General features: G+C 40.5%; 2 protein-coding genes across 2 annotated transcripts; one reads left to right on the top strand and one right to left on the bottom strand.

Moving 5' to 3' along the window:
• Window positions 1-111: 111 nt before the first annotated feature.
• On the bottom strand, window positions 112-12,015 carry snx1a (sorting nexin 1a). The gene is made up of 15 exons (XM_079275131.1): window positions 11,558-12,015; window positions 8,236-9,166; window positions 7,169-7,305; window positions 6,846-6,927; window positions 6,548-6,591; window positions 6,146-6,287; window positions 5,977-6,055; window positions 5,758-5,833; window positions 5,268-5,381; window positions 4,602-4,695; window positions 4,112-4,317; window positions 3,598-3,741; window positions 3,346-3,426; window positions 3,175-3,246; window positions 112-2,576 (listed from the first exon to the last, which is right to left on the bottom strand). The coding sequence occupies exons 1-15, from the start codon at window positions 11,672-11,674 to the stop codon at window positions 2,526-2,528; spliced, it is 2,370 nt and encodes a 789-aa protein (XP_079131257.1). The 5' UTR covers window positions 11,675-12,015; the 3' UTR covers window positions 112-2,525.
• On the top strand, window positions 11,726-20,244 carry sv2 (synaptic vesicle glycoprotein 2). Its single transcript, XM_079275144.1, has 14 exons — window positions 11,726-11,835; window positions 12,011-12,124; window positions 13,176-13,274; window positions 13,533-13,694; window positions 14,410-14,572; window positions 14,863-14,984; window positions 16,447-16,610; window positions 16,715-16,795; window positions 17,052-17,150; window positions 17,592-17,680; window positions 18,051-18,178; window positions 18,891-18,986; window positions 19,130-19,289; window positions 19,379-20,244. The coding sequence occupies exons 2-14, from the start codon at window positions 12,028-12,030 to the stop codon at window positions 19,560-19,562; spliced, it is 1,644 nt and encodes a 547-aa protein (XP_079131270.1). The 5' UTR covers window positions 11,726-11,835; window positions 12,011-12,027; the 3' UTR covers window positions 19,563-20,244.
• Window positions 20,245-20,429: the final 185 nt, after the last annotated feature.

The raw sequence follows: 20,429 nt of genomic DNA, 5'->3' as shown, positions 1-20,429 counted from the left end.
ATACTACAGTAAGACTGACATAATTGAAACTATACCACTTATAAGGACCTAATGTGATGGAAGAAAACAACCCAAGTGGAGAAATAAGACACGGAAGTCTGAAGTTCTTAATGAAATTTCCAAGTGTAAACAGTGCAACTTTTATTGATTTTAAAGTAATTTCTATGACACAGTGCTGACATTGCTCTGCACATTGACAAGTGATGACATACAGTACGAGGCCGCACAAACAACCAGTTTTATCTGAGTGCTGTATAACAGTCAAAAAATGTGACCTAATAAAAACAAAACAAACTGTAAAAAAAGAAAAAGCCTGCATATGTGCATAGGTGCCTACACGAAAGTGCAGCTTGTCACTACACAACCTCAGGTGCGTGCAAACGTGAAGTTAAAGCTGTAATCAAAAGATGGCAGCCGTGCCACATGTGACGAGTTTGTTCCCGCTTGATGTTAACACTCAAAACTTGTCAAACTGCAGACCAAGGCTTCAGGTTCATCATGACATGTTTAGTATTTGACATCAATCTCATGTCTACAAGTCAACAGCAAATCGTTTTTAGCATGTTGTTGCCCATTTACGACAGTATTATTTAGCGCTGAAATGAATACGGGATCAACACAATAAATCAACATAAAATTCTGATGATTATAACTTGTCATGCAAAAATGCCCCAACAGTTGCTGGTTCCAGTTCCTCGAATGTGAGGATCTGCGTCTTATCTGCTCTATCACTGTAACTTAAAGGTACCCTGTTGACTTCTTGCACAAACTGTATGTACATCCACCGTTTCTCAAACAAAGTGCATTAAGTATCTTGTTTCTTTTTTGTGTGCGTGTGTGGAGGAATTTGAAATCGGCAGTTTGTATCTAAGTTTCCAATCTGGCAGTATTTGTATTCCTTGCCTTGGTTGGCGCATTGCTGCGTTTCTCGGCACGTCACCAAGTGTTAATCAGCGGAAAAAGGTGTGACAATCTGCAGGACTGTACCGCGCCATGTGAAGTAGTATGAAAATAGGGACCCAAACGTCACAAAAACTGCTCCATACCTCCATCACTGGTCAGAAACTCCACAGGGTACCTTTAACATAAAAAGAATAATCTAATCGTTAGTCAGACAGAACTATTTCAAGATGTCTTCTTGGGCTCTCTGAAACATTTTTTTAAATTATTTTGTCATTTTATAGAACAAACAATGAAAATTTTTTTGGAGAGAGTAACACATAATTGAAATATTTTTTATTTGCAACCCTCATATTACTGCCAACCACATCTTAAAGCAGAATTCAGAACCCTATAATCCGTTTGCTTTCCAATCATTTCACTTCCACAGCATGAAAATGTACTGCAGAGACTTGAAACCTGCTTGGGAATGCTACTCCATACAGTGGGCATGTCAGCATTTATCCTAAAGGAAGTCATTGTTGCTTGGTTATGCCTTAAAAAGGTGTCAACTGACACTCACTATACTGCATTATCACACAACAATGACGCACTAGAAACAGACTCAGACATGATGCTAACTGTTTCAAGTCTGTGCAGGTTGATTTCCATACAATAACCTGTCTGGAAAGTTGTTGTTTTCTTTTTGAATGCGCTACTTTCCAGAGTTATACGCAGGTATATAGAGAAAAACTACGTAATTTGTAGTAAATGGGCGTTAACATGAAAACACCAGTATCGTTCTTCAACCCCAGCATTGACACTCATCATATCGTTATGGCAGTTGCTGAAGTAACGCTTAATCAAGCCTCTGCACAACTTTCTCCCAAACTGGAAGATACCAAAAACACCATTCTGACTTAAAAAGGCACAGACATAAGAGTAACGTTTGCACTATGATTGAAATCGTATGTAAATCATTAAACTCACAAGCTTTGACCTACAATGCAACCCTTGACCACAGCTGTAGCCTAATCTAATGCCTCTCAATACCCTGCACCCCCCCCCCCCCTTCAGCATCAATAGTATCTTAAATCTGAAACAAAAAAAACAACATGGCTGGTACTCAAGTACGTGACCCACCTGGTGGAAGTGCTCATAATTCTCTCTTTATTTTTTTGTTATTTTATCCCTTTGAGTCGTAAAAAAAAAAAAAACATAGTGAGACTCTTGGCCACTTTCTTCATCTGGGTCCCCAGAACTATTTGATGAGCGAGCAGCCGCGCCGTAAACAATTAACCACCGCTGATGTGAAGGAGCTCCCGATCACACGACGGAGAGAATCCTGAGAACTACGGACTCGGGTCATTTCCCGGAATCATTCGTCTATTCTCTCTCTTTCCTGCGTCCATATCTTTGTATACGCAAACTCTTTTCATCCATTAAGAAAATATTTGTGGAAGGTTAAATGAAAATATACAATTATTAATACAATAGAGTACAGAGCTATATGTTAAAGGTGATTAAAAAAACAGGTTGATTGTATCTCCCTTTACAACGCGCGCATTTGCATTTTCCTTGGTTTAAAGGCAAGAGGTAAAGTGTATCAGAAAAAGGCAGCCTGTTTAGTCGTCCACACGGCCGGATTAGGCGATTGCTTTTGCTTCTGGTAAGAAAGCGTCCCAGTACTTTATGAGCTGGAGGAAAGAAAGAGAGACGGAGTCATCGAAAACAAACAGACAAGCTTTCGTAGTTCAGAATCACTTTGTCAACAGACGGAAAATTAAAACTTCACTTTCTGAAATGAAATAATGAAATGTATTGCTTTTCTCAACTGTACATTTGAACACATTATTTGGGCTCTTGAAACTTGGAAAGAGGCTTTTTAAAATACTTTCATGTACTACTTTTTTAAAAGTATTAATTAATAGTAGAGATTAATTAATAATACAATGAATTGTTAGTTGAAAGCCGAATCTTTCCTTTTCCTTACATCCTGTTAAAATTCATTCATACCTCCCTCCTGAGCTTATATTTACTTTTCCTTAAAGAAACATCTATTGTTACTTTTCATTTTGATAATTTATAGTTATTACTAATGAACTAATGATTCTTTCTAAATAAAATCACCAGCTCCAAATCATCTAAATCACAAGACATGATTCTGTGACATGACAAAACAAGGACTGCCACAGTTGGAAAAGTCTTAAACTAACTAAAAGTTAAAAACTATTTACAGATGTACACTGATGAAGAATACTTGATTATGGAAACGTGAAATATTCACGTTCTCACCTGTTGCTGAGAGTGAAGCAGACACTCCAAGTAGTTAATGATCTCTCTTTTGAAGTTCCTGGCCTTTTCTTTCTGTATGATCAGATAAATAGAGAAGAAATCCACCGATCAGTACTGAATATCATCTTCAGCGGTCTCGTACCTGATGTGGCGAAGGATAAACGTCCGTACGTCAAAGCGGGTGACTTCCTTGCGCACGGTGGCAGAAACTCTGTCAAAGTCTCTCTCATACTGCGTCACTTTAACCTCCCACTGTGAACAAGACGAGAGGGAAAGTTAACTCCATTTGTTTGACCGTGCTCCATGTTTCTGATGATAGGAACAATATGAAAGCTTTTCAAGAGGCTCATTTGTGATTCAAACATCAAACTCCAGCCCTGAAGTCGGGTCCACTTTGTTGCTTTTGGCCTGAGATGTTAGTACCTCGGAGATCTCCTCTTTGGCCAGCTGCAGTTTGTCGGGCTTGTTGGCCCACAGCAGTTTGGCCTCAGTCTCCCTCTTCTTCTGCAGCACGGTCTGAGCATCCTGCCAGCGCTGCCACGCCTTCATCCGGTGATCAAACGAGCCCTGCAGGCCACGGACACAGAGGATCATTTCATGTTTGTTTTACATTTACAAAATAGTTTCAAATGAACGAGCGCCGACATGATCTGAGAGGAATTTCAATGTTCAAGAAACAATTACTGATCCCTTTCTACAATGTCTTTGTATACAGCAAATAAACTTTTTACTCATAAATGGTCTGATAACACAATATGTTTCTGTGAGACCAGCACAGAAATGTAATGACTCAAAACTCTACATATCTCGTCTAATTTCACTCACATATGTCTCAAGTCACCTCCTAACCTTTTAAAAGTGAAAGTGCTTTCGGTGCTTTAACATTGGCCGTGATTTATTAAATTAAACTATCCAGAAAGACGGATATTTTCAGTACCCTCACGGCTCCAAGCAGGCGGATGTAATCTGCGATGAGTTCTGCAAAGCTGAAAGTGTCGTTCGTGGCCTGTTCCTGGTGTAACTGCTCCATCTTGTCCTCCACCTCTGCCAGCTGAGAGAGCGCTCGGGACAGCGCGGTGTTGTCCTCTGCGCTGCCCAGCATGGCCGTGCTTTTGGCAAAACTGGCCGTGTTCAATGACAGTTCTGAAGGGGAAGAGAGAGACAGACGTAAAGGTAAAGCAGGCGTCGTCCACCGTGTTCTTCGAAACACCAAAAACAGGCACGCGATCATCTGGGTAAGATACTCTCTGGACGTGGGTTTGTGTAAAAATATCACTTTCTATGGAGCGCATTGGTAAAGAAAACTAAGATACACCGGGTACTTTTCTTCGACACAATCAAATTACTTTTTCAACCGGAGCAGTCGCCCCCTGCTGGCCAGTATAAAGAATGCAGGTTTGATCTCAGTTGGAAGGGAGACGACGAACCTTTCCTGTGGACGACCAGAGATTCGACCATCGCGTGGAGCTTCCTGAACTGCTGGTCTGCAGACTCCACCTCCTGCAGCTTCTCTTCAAACCACTACAGCAAAACACACGAAGGGTTTGTACAAACTCTAACATCTGTTCGCTCCATCACATTACAAAGCCACATCACCACAAAACACGTCACGTCGGGTCAAAAATGGATACAAATTTGACTCATGCATTACATTTGTATGATGATTGAACTTCAATACTTTACCACAGTTTGTTGGTTACTACGGTGAAATAATTATAACTTTAAGTATGAAGATGAGTCATAGAAATCCCACGTGTTCAGCTTGAATGTGTGAAGCGGCTCAGTGAAGGCATGCGTGTGGTGAACTCAGATCAAGAGGAAATCAGCGTCACAGCTCAGTTTCTTTATATAACAGCTCTTTACAAACTGGTCCTTTGATCGGCTTCATCTTTAGTCAACTATGCGATCAAACTAAATAAACAGTAAAATAATGAAAATCAAACAAGCTAATGTTCTGAGTGGCATGACATTTGCTGAGAGCGTGAAATGTTCTGCTTTTTACTGGAAAATTCAGATTTCCCCACAACAAAGATGAATCTGCTCTTCCTGAGAAGCTGTGATGCAACAACGTGTCCGTTTACAGCTGAACTCACCACGTCTGACTCGTTCATCTTGATGGTCATTTTACTGACAGCATCTGTTGCTTTGTTGATCATCTTCAGGAAGCCGGCGCCGCTCAGAGCCTGGGTGCTCACTGCTCTGGGCAACTGAAGGCATATTACAATACAGCCGTCACCAGACTGCAGTTACAAACATACTAACGCTTCAGATTCACAAAGTGATCAAGAAGTGGTAAAAAAGGATTATTCTGAAAGTGTCATTAAATCAGAAAGACCTTTAAGTATTAAAGAAAACTGTAAAAACGTTTTTTCTCGCACACCTTCACGGTAAACGACACAGTGGACGCATGTGAGAAAAACAAGGTTTTCCTCAGGAATACAAGGTGACACAGGTTGAGTGGTTGATGGACATGTGGTCTCTTTGCGGGCGATGTATTTCTTGCGGCTCAGGCATAAAACTAAATAGATGTGTATTTTGTAAAAAGGCACCGATCACCAAGACTCTCCAAACTTTTTGGCTTACTTCCTCTCTCTCCAGGAACTCTCGAACATCCGGATCTTGGAGAAGTGACGGGTGATTTACGACCCTCTGGAGATATCTGTTGAATGGGAAAATGCAAAGAAAAACCTCACTTTCCTGTTTTTTTATGAGCAGGGCAACATCATAACAGCTCAGAACGTTATGGTCTTTGTATCTGAATTGTCATAAAGCAGCTTTAATATTCAATCTATTCTCCTCTACCTCTCCAAAGCGGCTCTTCTTCTCTCAACAAAGTCTGCAGATGAGGAATCTTCCTTTCCCACCTTCATCTTCGTCATACCTGTGCAAGATAACAACCCTTCTTACAGCTGATGGAGAAAACGTTTAAAGTTACAGTATCAGAGGAAACAGTGAAGCCGAGTCAGCCTACCCAGAATGCTCTTCTCTGGTGGCGGAGGCACGATGAATCCATTTGGTCCATGCTTTTCAGACAGCTTCTCGTAGAGGCCGAGGAAGTCGCTGAAGCGTCGCCTCACTGTAAATGTCTTGTTGCGGAACATGGGCAGTGGGGTCTGAAACACATTCACGGTATTGGTTGGAGTTGATGTCCCCAAGAGGCTGAAATTTGGTGGATTACTATGAAACTCTGATGTAATCTATGTTTGCCTTCCAAGACCAGTGCGTAGGCGTTTTCCCTACAAGACGCTGACCAGTATTTCCTCTTTTAGGACATTGTTACCACACATCCAATGAGTAACTGAGCGAACGTCCTCTGGATTAAAGAAGAACAACTTTAGGTCAAATGAAATGCTTCATTTCAACAAGTTTTTACCTGTGTGGTTACTTTGTAGGCCATGTAGGCGTTCATCCCATCCCCTGAAAAACAAAAAAGACACAAATTGATAGGCGTACTTACAGAGTATTACTCAAGGCGAGCTGCCCGTGGTCCTTCATCATACTTCATCACTAGTTTCACTACTTGACTCCTTTGTCTTCTTCACAAGTTTGAAATAACTAAATCAAGGAGTCAAGCACCTCAAAACAACCGTTGCTTGCTTGATGTTTATAGTAGTGTAGCAATACTAGCCTTATGGCAAATAAATAAAGAATAAAACTGAAATAAGCTTCACCTATTTTTTCAGGGTCTTTGACAGAGATAGCGATCTCAAATTTGTCTTCCTGCTCTTCTTCGTCTTCTTCCTCTTCATCCAACTGAAACAAACATTGAACAGAAAGTGTAACACTGCCTGAAGTCGCCAAACACTTCTATTGAACAGTACACTGAATATTTCTAACAGCTTATTTTGAAATGTTCGTTCTGGTAAGACGTTAAACAAGTAAATAAACATGCAAATTCTGATATTCCAGAAACCTTAAACTTGCAAATCCCTAAACAGTTTTCCAGGGTTACTTTGCTGCAGAGATTTCACTCTTGGATTAGATATGCGCGTACCTCCTCCAGGGAAGCAGACTGGGGCTTGGCCAGGCTGGCAGCTGCCGACACGGAGGGGGCGGACGCAGACGGTTCGATCGGCACATCTTTCATTCTCTCGTCCCGCGGACTGTCCAGAGAAAGCTCCACCGTGGCTTCTGTGAGAGACGGACAGGAAAGAAACCAGACCGAGGACGTTACATGCTGAATGGAAACGTGACGAGAGACGTTCATTATTTACTTTACATCCTGGATGGTCTAAATATGCACGTTCATGCACAGACATGGACTCTGGTGCGTTTGTCTTTTTTGCTTTGAGCCTGTAGCTTAATACAATTCAGTCACTGTGTTTTATTGCAGGTTTTATTGGAGCGGTAAAAGGGAACTCCACCGTTTGTACACACAAAGATTTGATTACAGGTGTTGTGGAGCACATGTAATAAAGTTGACAAATAGCCTAAAGTAATGCCAATAGAGTCGGCAACGGTTTGGTCTGAAGACTACTAGTTTGAAAATAAAAAAGTCTGGGGGTGTAGACTAACACAACACACTTTAATCTCTGACCGAACCGTCAGCGTTCAAGTTGCATTGTGGGTAATGCAGGCGCCAGGATTTAACAAGGAAAAGATGCGTGGAGTTAAAAAAAGATTTTAAGGATTCCATTAAACTGTCCGTCATGAATCCAACGTTGTGTACTGCGATGCAAAATTATTTTAAGATGTTGACCATGAAATTCATTTCCTGGTTTGAGTCCAGCAGTGAGCCTTTGTTACGCGTCATCCTCAGTCTGTCTTTATTCATTTCCTGTCAGCTTTCTACTGTCCGCCATCTCATAACATTAAACCTCCAAAAAATAAACACTGGAAAGTGAAAAACACACTGAAATGCTATAATATGACCATCAGGTGTTGTTAAATTGTAGTACTTTTAACCCAGAGTGCAGTCATCTGTTGCACACCTGACTTTGAATGGAACCGTTCTCACATAAATCTGTTGTGAATGAGACGCTCCCTTTGTCCCTCATTCTCCCTGTCGAACACTAAATCTTAGAATAGATGTTACACATTAATAAAAAATTGTGGACCCACCGGCAAATATATCGGCCTCCTCTTCAGAGTGGACTCCGTTAGTCTTGGAGTTGACCGTGCTGGTCTTTTTGATGCTGGGCACTGTGGTGACGGCCTCCTCGGAGAAGATGTCAGCAGGACCACTGTCTTGCAGAGGACCGCCTGTGTCGCTAACGTCACTGGCAGCTTTGGTTGTGACGGGTTTGCTCTTCAGCTGTCTGCTGACGGGTTTCTTTGAAGCGGCACCCAGCGGCTCACCGAACAGATCCTCGTCCCGTTCGCCGAAGAGGCTTTTCTGCAGCTGCTTGGCAGATTTGGTCTGCCGTGGTTCCGTGTACAAGTCCTTCCCCTCATCTTCAAACAGATCGACTGCTGCACGGCTGGGTATTTTGGCATCAGCAGAGGGTGGAGCATCACTCAGGAAGTCAACCAGAGGGTCAACAAATGTGTCACTGGCAGGTGGTGGCTGTGGCGTCTCACTGGCTGGCAAATCGTCACTGAGGTCGATAATGGAATCAGTGGCCGTTTCTTTTGCTTCCTGTTCATCATCACTTCCTGTTTTCCTATAGTCGGGTGGACCCGTCACGTCGCTGGCCACTTCACTTTTATCCGCTGCTGCCTCAACAGTTACAGCCGCCACCACGACGACTTCCTCTCGCTGAGCTTCACTTTCACCTCCAAATATGTCAACAAACTCATCTGAGGGTTCATCTAGAGGGATTTCAGTTGTGTCTATAGCAGCGTCTGCGAAGGCACTTTCAGCTTCAGGAGAGTCGGTTATGTTGTTTGTGAGGTCGACAAAGTCATCCGAGGGTTCGCTGACGACTTCGCACGTTGGCTTGATTTCCGCTTGGCTGCCGACGGGCTCGATTATGGGATCATCCATGATGTCACTGGGAGGCTTCATTAAAACATCGCTGGGATGACTGGCAGGTGGCAGTGTGGTGTCGGTCTGGAGATGAGGGGAAAAGGGAAAAAATATGTTTTGTTTTAGAGTTTTGAATAGGGCTGTACCCAACAATTATCGGTCAATTGTTTTCTGGGTTATTCATCTGGACAATAAAATGACAAACTGCAAAACTCCCAATTTCCTTCAGCTACATGTGATGTCTTCCAATTGTTTGATTTGTCTGACAAACAGTCCAAAACAATGATATTAAATCTACAATCATACTGAACATAACAAAGCAGCAAATCTTCATATTCGAGAAACTGGAACCGTTGAATTCTGCTTGGCAAACGACTGAAATGAAAATAGCGATACATTTCTTGTCAATCAACTAATAGATTAACCACCTAATCCCTTTTCCACACTTTGTCATATGTATTCCAGGACTGTCATTGTTACAGTCTGGAAGGAAATACTTCAACCAAAAGATTATTTATTACACTTCCTCATACCACAAACTTAAACAAAACTGTCGCTGCAGCATTGTCCACGTCTCTTGTATGATATTTACATGACGGATGCATTTATTTTGAATATAAAATTGCTGAAAAAAACAACACAACTTCCACACACTCATCAGCCATAGTCACATCCTAACACATTTATATTTTGCTAGATGACACTTTTGGAAGCACCTACTTCCAGGCTACTGGGTTTGTAGCTGATAACAAAAATAATCCTTTGAAATGAAAAATGAAGTAGCTCGCAATCTCATGGTGAAACCTTGCATCGTGTTTCTGAAATAGCTTTCTCAGACAATAGAGACGAGGTACTTCTAGCTGAAAGCAACACAACAGTCCTGCAATAAATCCCACTTTCTTAAAGATTGTAAAGTTAAGGTTTATTTGAAACATTTATAGAGAGGTGTTGATTAAACTTTATGATCATTTTGGAGGCTGCAGTTGAATTGCATGGTTTTATACAGAGAGGTGTAATATTTAGAAGAATACAAGAGACACCTCTCCACTTGGTGCATCTAGCGAACTGGCTAAACGAATACATTTCCTCCTACCATCAATGTCAACAAAATCAAAATGTCCATAAACCTTCTTAAACTGTTCCTGCAGCATTATCCCGAGTCTCTGGTATCCAGTTGTGTGGTCTTTACCCAGGAGTTTTCACTTTAATATTGCGAAAACACAACTTCCTCAAACTCATTGTGAGAGGTGGAATATTTAGTCCACTCCCACATAAGAAACAACTCTCAGCAGAGGTATAGTGTAAATAACATGCGTGGTTGCTAATTATCACATTGAGTAATACTCTAAATACATTCTTAACATAGTGCATCTTGAAATAAATATAACAAACAACTAGAGGCCTGAGAGCTCAACAATGAACCAATAGTCACACCCATCTTTATTTATTTTTAGATATAGATAGATAGATAGATAGATAGATAGATAGATAGATAGATAGATAGATAGATAGATAGATAGCGATAGATAGATATATGAGGCCACTCTGAATGAATCTCCAAACATTACATCAGCTTAAAAAAATGTTTTCCAAACGTAACATCCACAACTTGCTGAGTAATGTTTTCCACGCAGCAGTGAAAAAAAAATCAAAGACAGCAACTTTCCAATCTCTCCTCTGAACTTTGACTGTGGGAAAACATCCGGATTCTGACCGCGTGACCACAGCCACTGTCCCTGTCATGTGACTCACATGACAGGAGGCTGCGCGAGCCATCTTTTTTTTAATACTCATTAAAAACAAAAAAGGAAAGTGAATTTTAAACCACTTATTTCTATGAATAAATGAATCCAAGATGATGTCAACTTTCACAAAACAAGAAACACAGACCACATTCCCTCCAGACTGCTAACATGTAGCTGCTGCTAGCTTCATCACTGCATGTCGTAAAAGTCTGCACGAGAGGGTTTTTAGTGCAAGTTAACCTCGACATGTAGAAGACATTTCTGCACAGGAAACATCCACATACTGAGCAAAGTAGGAACTTCTGTGAGACACAAGGGAGTCATCTCGGTTGCCCAATCAACCTGATAAAAATCAATGCAACTTTTCAGGAAGAAAAATACCAAAATGGGAGTTTGTGTTACAACAGCGTTAAAAGATCACCACAAAAGATGTTTAAAAGCAACAAATCGGTGATAGAAGGTGGAGTTTATGCATCAAAATACTCGATACTGCTTTGATCCTTTAAGTCACAGTCAACTTTATTTATTTTACAGTTTCCTCAACGCTAAAACAAGCGAAATGTGTGCCAACAACATTCCACAAACTTTTGCCTAAAGCGCCTCATTAACTCTCTTTGCTGTGACGTTATAGCCCACTAGTCTTTTTGCAGTTCGTGTCAGTTAGCCAAAAACATCGGAGGCAGCTTAGCTTAGCGTGAACACCGACGTTATTAGCTCCGTTCAGACATACTGTGCTCATGAAGAGGTCGTCGTCTTCGTCACTGTCTCGGCCTCCGACTTCTTCCAGCACATCTTGGTCCTCGGAGTCGGAGAACGGAGGAGGACTGCGCTCCGAGCTGGTCGCCATCTTCAATCTTATAAAAAACAAACTCACACGCGCGCACACACACACGCGGGGAGGCAACAGTCAACTGCTCGCTGCTTGCACAGACGGTCAGACGTGTCTCGCGTGAAGCTAAAGCTCTGCAGGTCACCTGAAGATCGGAGCTACAACTTAGCGCGAGCAGAGTGAGTGAGTGTGGCGGTCCAGGACGTGCAAACCGCCGCTGTCTTTTTTTTTCTCCCTCCTCCCTCCTTTACTTCCTGGTTAGCTTCACTGTTAGCTATAGCAGTCACGAGACAGATGCAACATTATAACATGGAACTGGGCAGGGGTTGTAGTTTCAATCTGTGCCCATATTAGAGACGTCCGGGGTGGTGATGTTTCGTCACGTGCATACCGGAGACGCGGAGGCACGAGATCCTCTTCTCACAGGTGTGACCTACCTGGGGGAAAACGAGAGGGACCCGGATGAAGGTAAGAGTTTGTTGATACTGTGAGTTTAACTCGGTCTTGACAACACACCACTCAGTAGTTCTCACCTTATTTAGAGGTAATGTTGTTCTTTTAGTTGTTGTTTTATAAACATTATCCACGCAGAAGAAGAAAAAACATGCTTTGTAGTGCATGACATTTACATTTACACAACTATAACTGCTACTTCAGTATAATTTTGAGGAACTTGTACCTAACTGAGAGCATTTCCATTTAATACTACTTCCTACTATTACATTAGATTCCACAACATTTCTATGACAACTTTACTGACTATATACTGTATAAATAGGTAGCCTACATTTACTCAAGTACTGTTCTTGAGTACACATTTGAGGAACTTGTACTTTACTCGAGTATTTCCATTTAATGCTACTTTCTACTATTACTACTTCATTTCAGAGGGAAATATTGCACTATATTTTACTGCACTACATTTATTTAACAGCTAGCTCCTCTTCATGATTCAGATTTTATACAAACAAAACATATAAAATATTATAAAATACAATGCATACAGATAGTTATGGGTATTTTTCCACCATTTTCTCATTCTTACAGAGCAAACCATCAGTTATTGGGCAAATAATCTGCGGAGTAATTGATAATACAATAACTGCCTATATTGGCATTTTGCTTGAAATGCCAATAAATGATGAATCAATTATCAAAATAGTAGCTATTAGTTGTTGATTAACATTCGGTCAATTAACTAATCAATTAATCTACTCCGCGACATGAGCCCTTGAAACCAACCAGCACTCAAATACTTCCTGGCTCAGGTTTTTTTTTTGTAGTTTTCAGTAATTTGGTGGAAAAACGAATTATTCTTCTTAAAATAAAAACACTTTATCTGTAGTGACAGTTTCCAACATTGGTTGATTGAGGTGTTGAGTGCTTTCATTTGATAATAAGACCAACCTCTAAATGTGTGGCGTGATATGTACCAACAATAAAATAGCATCTTAAATATCCCTTTTCATCTGGGACCTCTGTTCCCTTTGACCTGTTTGTGTTTTTTGCTGCTTTTTAGGAGAAATAATTTTCGACAGGAGCACGTCAAACATCACATGTGATGCTGGCGGGAGCGCAGAAAGAAGATTAACATATGAGGAAGCAGTCGAGGAAGCAGGTTTGATGGTTTTGTTGTTACCTTTGGCTGTCATTGTTGTGTGTGGGGGGGGAGGGGGACTTGGTGAATCAGTTTTGAGGATTTAGATATGTCGTTTGGAGAGGATTACATCTTTCTAACCTAAAGTGTCTGTTGACCGTCATGAGCAGGGCAGCTGCACTACACCACTGTTGAATGTGTATCAGAAACAAGCCTGTAAAGAGGTCAGGTGATTGTTTAATGGATAACTTCTCTCGTTGTTCTGCTTTTGTCTCTCAGGGTTTGGAGCGTTCCACTGGCTGCTGTTGGTGGTGTGCGGTTTGGCCAATGCCAGCGATGCCGTGGAGATCCTCTGCGTGTCTTTTCTGCTGCCAACAGCGCGCTGCGACCTGCTGCTGAGCTCTTCGGACATGGGCCTGCTCACTGCCAGCATATTCCTCGGTGATTCACAATCATTCAATTGAACGGAGCCGAGGTCGATCGACAGAGAAATTAATCGGCAATCGTTGTGATCGTCGTTCCAGGTTTCTTTCTTCAGCAATAATGCTAATTACTCTCTGGTTTTGGCTTCTCAGATGAGAGGTTTTGCTGTTTTTCTTTGTCATACATGACAAGGTTTTAATATTTTTGGGGTTTAGACTGTGTGTCGGACAAAACAAGCACATTAAAGACATCACCATAGGCTCTCAGAAACTGTGAATGGCACTTTTTTAAATGTTATTATATATTTTAGCATTTTGTAGACTAAACAATTAATCAAGAAAATACTCAACAGATTGGTTGATAATGAAAATAATGGTTTGTTGGGACAGCAGAGAAGAGGTAAATTTAGATAATAACAATTAACACAAAAGGGAAATTAAAATATAGGTGGATTTTTGTTGTGGATTTTTGTTGTTTGTCTAAACTAATTAAAAACCTAATGTTTGGTGACAACAAACACATGATGCTGCAGTGTAGAGGGGTTAAAACTAGATTTTAGAAATGTTACCAACATTTGTATAAAACCGTATAAAACAAAAAAGAGCCTAAATTGTTCAGTCTAGTTGTAAAATCAACACTAAAGGAAAATAAGACTACAGTTGAGTCTGGCAGAACTATGCTTACAGCTGAATACTGATGTTTGCATGTTATTGTCTTACTTCCTGTTTTCTAGGAATGATGGTGGGGGGCTACGCGTGGGGATACCTGGCGGACCAGAGGGGGCGGCGCAGGGTCCTGGTCGTGTCCCTGACGGTTAACGGGGTGTTTGGAGGTCTGGCCAGCGTGGCTCCGTGGTTCTGGCTCTTCCTGCTGCTGCGGTTCATCAGCGGCATCGGGTGAGCACATGATTTGAATACGATTTACATATTTTGTTTAGCTGACGGCCAAACGGTGACTGCAGTATGTTTGTCTATGTATTTCCATGCTTGGAGAGATCACACTGCAGCAACAGGTCTCAGTTTTTATTCTTACAGAACCTACATGTTCCTTCATGAAGGACTTTTTGGGAAAACAACGGTCTCAATCTAGCTGTGCCCTCATTTGACCAACCACTGTGTGATGTCCAACATGAGTTAACGGCAGCGAATAAGCACACAAGAACAGCTTTTTTTGTTTACCTCTGCAGGGTCGGCGGGTCGATCCCTGTTATCTTCTCGTACTTCTCAGAGTTCATGCCCCGACTGAGGAGAGGTGCAATGATCAGCGCTCTGGCCACCTTCTGGATGGCCGGAAACATCCTGGCTGCAGGTGGGAGAATATAGCAACACAACAATGTCAGTGTTGTGGGATCAAAAACACAATTTCACCAAAGTGCTGACAAACCTTAGTCACATGTCACATGCTAAAACGAGGTGTGTATTATTTTGCACATTAGCTCGCTGGTGTAATCAATCAGCCTTTTAATGACAGACGTTTTGACTTGTCTTACAGTAGCAGGTTTTTTTATTTCATTTTTTATTTGCAAAATTTAGAAACACGAACATAACAGAGAGAAATACTATCCCAGTGCAGTAAGAGGAAGAAAATCTACTGGGCTTAATTGAAGCTCCACCTAAATGTTAAAATTTCACAATATTATGGATAACACAAAATATATTATGTGACTATATTTTCTCAGAGAAGGTTTTGTTTCATTGATCTTTCTACAAAACTGAAACATTCTAGTGGAGTTTTCTGTCCGTATTATATCACTGAACTGGCGAGTTATGTTCATGTAAGTATGAACACCACATCATTTTAACCGAAATATCAGAGCAGTTATTTTGTTAGCATTTAACAACAACCTACACGCTTAAATGTTATAGATTCCATATCTGAAAAGCAAAAACAATGCCTCAAAAATAAGATGTTTTGATATATATATATATATATATATATATATATATATATATATATATATATATATATATATATATATATATATATATATATATATATATATATATATATATATATATATATATATATATATATATATATATATATATATATATATATATATATATATATATATATATATATATATATATATATATATATATATATATATATATATATATATATATATATATATATATATATATATATATATATATATATATATATATATATATATATATATATATATATATATATATATATATATATATATATATATATATATATATATATATATATATATATATATATATATATATATATATATATATATATATATATATATATATATATATATATATATATATATATATATATATATATATATATATATATATATATATATATATATATATATATATATATATATATTCCTTTGTCATTTTGCCTTTATTTGATAGCGGCTGTGGAGATGCAGACAGGAAATGCAGACACAGAGGGTTGTGAAGGGCTACAAAGCTCCAGAACCGGGCACATTGCAGTCGTATCGTCCAAGTCTTAACCACCAGAAACTACAAACACGTCTACAAATTGCGATTCAGTCTCGGCTCGTAGTCAAAAATAAATCATCTGGTGGCTGAAATCCCAAAGCTGGATCAATACAAAGTTTAGTCAAATTGTTCTCACCTTAAAAACCTTAATCGTATTTATACATCCTTCAAACACAAAGATTTACACATTTAAACTTTAGGGTGAAAGCAGGAACTTCCTTGGCAGGCGCTTTCAAAATAAGACAACGAAGTTCAAAGAGTTACTGTCTTTTTGTCTGCAGGTCTGGCCTGGTTGGTGATCCCAAGAACCTGGGCACATTTCTCACTGGGGACCCTGGACTTCCAGAGCTGGAGACTGTTCGTGGTGCTCTGCTCTGTTCCCAGCCTCACCTCAGCCCTCCTCTTCCGGCTGCTCATGCCCGAGAGCCCCAAGTTCCTCATGGAGGTATTTAAAGGCCCGGACTAGTTCTGGTGTTTGCAGCCTGCTGTTTTATTTATTTATTTATTTTTTCCGAGCTGTCTTTGAGATTTTGGTCCCGTCTTTGCCAGGCGGGCCGGGAGAAAGAGGCGATCCGCGTCTTCCAAGTGATGTTTAAGCTGAACATGAGGGGAAAAGGAAAGGATTTACCGGTATGAACTGAGTGATGTTCTCATACTCATCATCATGGTTTTAGTGGACACATTTAACATGTGATGTACATATTTGTAGCATAGGATAGAGATTTAAATGACGAATAACAAACAGAAAACAGAAATAGAGCAAAAGAGGAAATCAAAAGGGAAGTGATATTTGTGATGAAAGTACATTGTTTGTGTGTTTTTTTTATAGTTCTCTAAACATTTCCTTCATTCAACTCTTAAGTGTATTGATTCTCGTCTTTTGAAGGAATTTGGTTTATGCATCAGCTCCAAGCAAAGAGGGGAACAGGAGGAGACCAGAACCCGGGGCTCACGGAGAGAGAGACTGGCCTGTATTGTGAAGAAGGTGACGTCACGAACTCGACATCCACAGAGAGATTGTAGAGGTTGTCTGATCTGAGGACCGCTGCAGAACTGTGTAAAAGCACATTTTTCAAATTCTGCTGTGTATATTGAAGGGTGATGCCTGTCTTCTACATCTTCGTAGACCCACAGGGACCATCACTGTTCAATATGTGTCTGTAGGACCTGAAGCAGCATGGTTGTATGTACTTCTATGCAAGTTTACTGTGTGGTTATTGGGTTTGACACATTTATTTAAGAATATTCAATGTTTCAGCACAAACAAGTTAACAGTAAGACTGGACTTTACGAGCCCCTGTGGGCATTCTGCCCTGTTGGTAATAATTCTTATTCCTTTTATTTATAATTGGTATATTTCCTTGATTGTTGTATAAAATGTACCGTCATTGTCATTTGTACATAATGTCTTTGGTTTGACTTGCAGGTCTTGAGGCCCATTAAACAGATGTTTAATGGGCCGCTCAAATCCAGGAGCATCGCTCTGCTCATCGTCTTCTACTGCATCTCCTTCGGGTGAGAAACCACCTACGCTGAAGAGCATCTGCAGTGAAACTGGAGCTCTCCTTTATATCTGTGTTGTCAGAATTGTCTACAAATTCAGTGTCTTTCAACACTGCTGATGTGATATGTATCTACAGCAGGCAGCTCTAAATGACAGCGAGAGATAACCGCTGTGAATAGTTCATCTTCAACAACCAGTAATCGTGATACTTAACTGCAAAAACAAGTTCACCTTTAACAACTTATGTGACTTTTCATCATGTTACTGTAGTCTCGGTGTAACACTTCTATAGTTTCACATTGAAACTGTCTGTACTGTACCATTTGTTGTCATCGAAAAGCTAAAATCTCTTTTTTAACGTGTGTGTGTGTGTGTATATAGTTACTACGGACTATGGATGTGGTTCCCGGAGCTGTTTGAAAGAATGGAGAACGGCGGCTCGCCCTGCGCCAACGTGTCGCTCCCGTCTTCACTCAACAACCAAAGCTGCTACCCGGTCAAGATGGCAGGTGTGTATCTGGGATGACAAAGAAGTTATGCAGATTTTACTGCAGGCAGCAAACGCAGAACGCGACGTGAAGCACAAGTTTATAGCTCAGCCACAGAAGAAAATATGGAGTTTTGAGAATGAGGTCGAATCATCATTAGTGCAATTACGGTACATTACATCTCATGAAAGTACTTCCAAATAGTTAGAAGAGGTATTGATATTATTTAGAGAGGTGTTTATTAAAACAAAAGTAACACAAGGGAGGAAAGAAATGAACAGATGACTTAAATTTCTCAGGGTGTGTTTAGACTTGCAGGCAAATTACTTTGCATTTGAAATTCATCTCTGACTGTTTAAAGGCAAAGAGCCTCAGATCAGACTAATCCCTGTTCCCTGTTCAGTAGCTACACTTCTACACTTCCATTTAATTGAATTAACTGTTTGCATGACCTAGACACTAACCTGTTGGCCAGAATACAATTCAAAATACATGAATGATAAAGTTTCAATGATAAATGGGTTTGAATTGAGCTTTTCTTTTTTATTCCCCCTTATAATTAGTTCATATTTACATAGTTATTTCCAGGAGAATTACAGACCTCTAAAATAAAGCGTTACCCATTGTGTTCCACCCAACTGCATGCTGGGATAAACTCCAGCGACCAAGAAACAGAATGATCTGGAATAGAAAAGCGATGAATGGATTTTATTTTACCTTCCTCACCTGACAGTGTATATGGAGGGCTTCATCATTGCTGCATCAAACCTACCGGGAAACATCTTCACCATTCTCATGATAGACAGACTAGGAGGAAAGGCTCTACTGTGTGAGTCTTTCAGTATTTTTGATCACTATTTTATCAACATTTATGCACTTATACCACAAGATCATGCTGCTGAGAAATGTCCATCCACATAACCAGCTGTCTCTTGTCCCGACATCTCTCCACCTTCCTTGTTGTGTCTCCAGCCTGTAGCCTGCTGCTGTCCAGTCTGAGCATCTTCCTCATCTACATGGTCCAGACCAAGATCCAGAGTCTGGTCCTGTCCTGCATCTTCAGCGGCGTGTCCGTGATCACCTGGAACGCCCTGGACGTGCTGGGAACGGAGCTCTACCCGACCCAGCTACGGTAACGTTTCTTCAAGCATAAGTTCAGCAAAGTGCGTAACAGTGGCTTATGCGTGGCGGTTTCAATTTCTCTGTCCTGGTGTGTTTCAGGTCCTCTGCTCTCGGTTTCTTCACCGGCGTGGGCCGGGTGGCGGCCATCATGGGTAACGTGGCCTTTGGCCGGTTGATGGACACAAACTGTGCCGTGCCGGTCCTGCTGGTGTCGTTTCTGCTGCTGATCGGAGGCCTGGTGACTCTTGTGCTTCCACAAACCAGGCAGACTGAGCTCACTTGATCCCTTTCGGATCTACATGACATTTTAATATGAAAACATCCTTTAAATGTCCTGATGGAAGCAGACTGGAGGATCACTGCATTTGTTCTCTGATCGTTTACTTCCCGTTTCTGCTCTCAAGTGGATGTTTGAATCCTGTGCCTTCTGTCATCTCTCTGTGCCTTATTTGTTTTAATTTTAAAAAATGCCAACGATAAGAGAAAAGAAGACAGTCGGGACAGTCTCCACCGTGTCAAATTGAACTTAAAAGGATCAGGAAGGATGTTTCCGGCTTCTAGGTGTAGAGTCTGATTATCTGCTTAGTCGAGAGTTTTGCAATTAGTCAAAGAAATTAAACACACTGCACATTCCTCAGTTTTACCATTTAAATGGTCTTCCGTGATCATTTTTCCAGCTCAGACTGCACAGCCGTTTGCAAATTGTTTTCAAATAAACGACCAAGAGTCCTTTTTACAAACTCTATAGCGTGTGCACTTCTATGCATACCGAGGCTTTGAGAGGAGACTCTGCACAAACTGGACCGCACCAGTTCAGCGATCCTGTGGAAAGCCAAAGATCACAATCGTTGTAAAATAAAGGACCAGAACAGGTACAGAGCTTCATATCAGAGCGGCCACAGTGCTGATGGGCTCCCATAAGGGAATCTGTAAAGACGGGTTTGTGATTAAATCTTTCTTTTGAATAAATACTACTTTTGTTCATTTCAGCTGTGTGTTTACTGAACACTGGTGGGGTAGGAAGTATTCAGTTACTTTACTTAACTAAAAAAATAGCAATACAACAGTAAACAAAAATACTTCCCTACTGCATTCAAAAACTTAAGTAAAAGTACATAAATAATATATACATACATATATATCGTGTGTA

The sequence above is a fragment of the Melanostigma gelatinosum genome, assembly GCF_949748355.1.
Source record: "Melanostigma gelatinosum genome assembly, chromosome: 1".
In the NCBI taxonomy this organism is placed as follows: domain Eukaryota; kingdom Metazoa; phylum Chordata; class Actinopteri; order Perciformes; family Zoarcidae; genus Melanostigma; species Melanostigma gelatinosum.
Note: the sequence above shows the minus strand (reverse complement) of the source record. Positions and strands in the feature narration are given on the sequence as shown.

Coding starts and splice junctions, on each gene's coding strand:
- snx1a (XM_079275131.1), bottom strand. CDS start 11,674: ATGGCGACCAGCTCGGAGCGCAGTCCTCCTCCGTTCTCCGACTCCGAG. Junction 3,742..4,111: donor GCCTGCTTGGAGCCGTGAGG/GTACTGAAAATA, acceptor CGTGGCCTGCAG/GGCTCGTTTGATCACCGGAT. Junction 3,427..3,597: donor CCAAAGAGGAGATCTCCGAG/GTACTAACATCT, acceptor TCTTGTTCACAG/TGGGAGGTTAAAGTGACGCA.
- sv2 (XM_079275144.1), top strand. CDS start 12,028: ATGTTTCGTCACGTGCATACCGGAGACGCGGAGGCACGAGATCCTCTT. Junction 14,985..16,446: donor CGGAAACATCCTGGCTGCAG/GTGGGAGAATAT, acceptor TTTTGTCTGCAG/GTCTGGCCTGGTTGGTGATC. Junction 17,151..17,591: donor TGGCCTGTATTGTGAAGAAG/GTGACGTCACGA, acceptor TTTGACTTGCAG/GTCTTGAGGCCCATTAAACA.